A 3,621-nucleotide genomic window follows, 5' to 3' on the forward strand; every position below is an offset into this window, starting at 1 on the left:
CGGCTCCAATAATATCCTCTTCTTGGCGTGTGGACTGCCCAGAAGTACCTGAACAGCCGAGCCAGCCGAACACAGGTATGTGACGTGTCAGAGGAGAAACGAGCCGTTCACGGCCCACAAACCTCACCGCACTTTAGGGACTGTTCTTTACTTATGAAGGGACTGCCAGGGGAGGAGGGTGGCTGGTTGATTCTTATTTTATTTATTTATTTTATTTCAATCCCCCCCTATGTTAATCACTTATTGATGCTGTTTTTGAAGTATGAATAAGTCAATAAGTAATTTATTCCATTGAAATATCATTGATGTATTATAGAGAAGTGATTTATCTTTTCATAAATGACAAAAGGCACATCTGCCTCATTTTCGCTGTGGTATCGTGATACTACTCAGAACCATGATATTTTCATTGGTATCGTAAAGTGGTTCCCAATTTTGGTACCGTGACAACACTAATCTGGAGGGGGTTCATCTGCAAAAACTAATGAAAAACTAAACAACAATATTCGGTACTCGGTATTCGGCCAAGCGTTTAATAATATTCGGTTTCGGCCACAAATTTTCATTTCGGTGCATCCCTAGTCGACAGCTACAGAAAATAAATTTGTCATTATGGTACATTATGTGGAAGGTTATCCACGGAAAATGACTGTAACAACTTCCTTACACACAACAAAATTCCATGACTTTTCCAAAACTTAAAATGATTTTTAATGAATTTCATGACTTTTCCAGGCCTGGAAAACGTGACTGTGAAATTCCATGACATTTCCAGGTTTTACATGACTATGGGAACCCTGTAAACACCAAACTTGCCTTTTATACTTAATTTTCAAATCAAATATGTCAAACAGAGATGACCTGACTACTGAGTATGATTACTGAAAATCATTTTTCAGGCCTCCTCACATCGTCTTCCCCTGTCTATGTGCTCTGCCATAAACAACAAACTTAATGTTAAAAAAAAAAGTTAATTTGACTCTGACAAAGATGAAAAGGGAACAAAACTTTGGCATTCTGAATCAACTCAAAAACAAATGTATTTTCCCAGCCAACCATTTTCTAAAGAACAACATGAGATTTAAGACTGATCTTCTTCCTGCCAGGCATTTAAGTTTGTTTCTGTTCAATATGAAAATCAACTTGTGGAGAATTTTAATCCATCACAGTGAACATTTACTCACCTTCATGAAGAAAAATGCAAATATAATCAAGATTTGTAGTTCAAATACTCAGTGAAGGACTACAATTGGTCCGTACCACTCCATTCCCTTCCCTCTGTGTATGTTCAATTTATTGGCTTACATACTCAAAGTTGTGCAAACATGATTTTGTTTTGTTAGCCCAATAACTCCAAAACAAGTGCATTTTCCCTTCCAGCCATTTTCCAAATAACAACTAAGTTTTGAGATTAACTTTCTTCCTTCCAGGCATCTCAGCTCATTTCAGTAAAATATGAAAATCAACTTGTGGAGACTTGTAATCCATCACAGCGAACATTTATTCAGCTTTATGAAGTAAAGTGTAAATCTAATCAAGATTTTTGCCTTTTTTGCTTGAAAGCAACAGTCTGTAAAGACAGTGGGTCTAAGAAAAAATAAAGAGCAACGTGTTCCACGTATACTATAGATATATGTGTATCCAAAATCCAATATCAACAAAGTAGTCAGGTGACTGCCCTGAGGCATTTTTAGCATCAACAAACAGTCTTTTACATTCATGTCAAGTCAGTGTCAATCTGGATTGTGAGTCTTAGTGTATGTGACACGTACCAATGGCAAACAATTCTATCCCAGCATCCCTCAAGCTCTGTGCGGGGGGTATCACATCATCCTGGGACTTCCCGTCAGTGATGAGGATTCCTATTTTGGGAACGCCAGGCCTGGATCCGGACTCGGGTTTGAAGCTGTTCTCCAGGATGAAGGTCAGAGCCAGACCTGGTCGGACACATACAGAAATACAATGAATACAGTGTAATACAGATACTGTTACAATTATGGACCTATTCCAGAGAAGGTCCATCTCTGGTGCAGGTCAGCTTGGCACAGCGTGTCCTAACTGATAATGGAAACACAAATCAGTGCAGCATGGCTTGACTGGGCTCTGTCAAAAGTGACAGTTGAAAAGGCCCACATTATTGTACATGTGCTGCTGTGGTAATTTCATTCATCTCACAGACTGATTTTGTGTAGCGAGTGCAACTTATAGACCAATGTCACACTGTAGACTAATTAACAGTCGTAGTAAACAGAGGTGCAGCTCTGTGTCTCTCTAAGTGTTGCTAGAGAACTTGTGAGTGGGTTAGTGGGGCGGAGCTGTGCAGAGAGTGTGAGAGAGGAGAGATGAGAAACATCTCAAATAATGAAGTAAAATGAACATAGTCTGTGAGGCTGCAGGGAGAACTTAAGTACAACATGAGAAAACTCATAATAACCCCCCAAAAAACAATACTTTAATATTTCCCCTGCAAAAAATACAGCTAATTCAAAAGATTTACTATATTCAGTGATTGCTTTTTTCAAATTTTTAAATGCATTATTTGTTGTTGTCCCCAGCAGGTTTTACGTTTGCAGCTCCTGTGGTAAAACTATGCAGCACATCAAACTTTGTGCAGAAAACAAACAACACAAACCATATTTTAAAAAAGATACGGTGGCTTTAGGATGGAAATCATACATATCCTAATATCTAGCAGAATAGAAATGGATTTAAAATATCAAAATACTGACAAAAGCTAAATGCAAAACAGAAGTGGGCCATGACATGACATCAAGTATGTTTTAAATCCTTCAATCAATCAGTGTGCAGTCATCTGGAAAATAAGACATTTTTTGCATTTTCCTTATACTTGTTTTGACATGCTGTATCCATCATTTGTTCGACTAAGTGACACCTACTGTTTAAAATGACAGTTAGCCGAAAATTAGAGCCACTTATAGTCCTTTATAAGAAAGCTGTGAGAGTAGGTTAAGCCGTGGCTGACAGTATGATTGCTCTTTCTGTTCCCCTCTGAGGTGAAGTGAGGACAGCTGAAATGACTTGTGACATCCTGGCTCAAAGACTTAACGGACATGATAAGATTTAAGTGTCATTAATAGCTCGACAAGCGCTTAGTCTAATGAGTGTGTTAACATAATGAGCTGCTAACTTCTGCTGGCTCCATTAGTGACTCTACTAATATTTTATGTCTGTTTTAAGCCCTGCTGGCTTCCTGTTCATTTACTCAGCCTGTTGACCAACACACTCTGAAGATGTAACTCTGACAGTCTGTTTATAGTCAATTCAAAGCCTTATAAATTAGAGCCCGACCAAAAATTGGATTTTTGGGGCGGATGCCAAGCCGATATTAGGGAGTAAAACATTTCCGATACCCATATTTCTGCTGGTAATGATATTTGTTTACATATACAGTGGTGTGAAAAAGTGTTTGCCCCCTTCCTGATTTCTTACTTTTTTGCATGTTTTCCACACTTAAATGTTTCAGATCATCAAACAAATTTAAACATTAGTCAAAGATAACACAAGTAAACACAAAATGCAGTTTTTAAATGAAGGGTTTTATTAATGAGGAAGAAAAAAATCCAAAGCTACATGGCCCTGTGTGAAAAAGTGTTTGCCCCC

At 38.1% G+C, this 3,621-nt stretch overlaps 1 protein-coding gene across 1 annotated transcript in view; it reads right to left on the reverse strand.

The window, feature by feature from the left end:
• Positions 1-3,621, reverse strand: part of LOC126384266 (collagen alpha-1(XIV) chain-like) — a 304,818-nt gene that overhangs the window by 197,215 nt on the left and 103,982 nt on the right. Inside the window, exon 8 of the mRNA XM_050035226.1 lies at positions 1,773-1,937. Coding sequence (XP_049891183.1) covers positions 1,773-1,937 — 165 coding nt within the window. The remainder of the gene's footprint in view (positions 1-1,772; positions 1,938-3,621) is intronic.

This window comes from Epinephelus moara, chromosome 22, assembly GCF_006386435.1.
Source record: "Epinephelus moara isolate mb chromosome 22, YSFRI_EMoa_1.0, whole genome shotgun sequence".
In the NCBI taxonomy this organism is placed as follows: Eukaryota; Metazoa; Chordata; class Actinopteri; order Perciformes; family Serranidae; genus Epinephelus; species Epinephelus moara.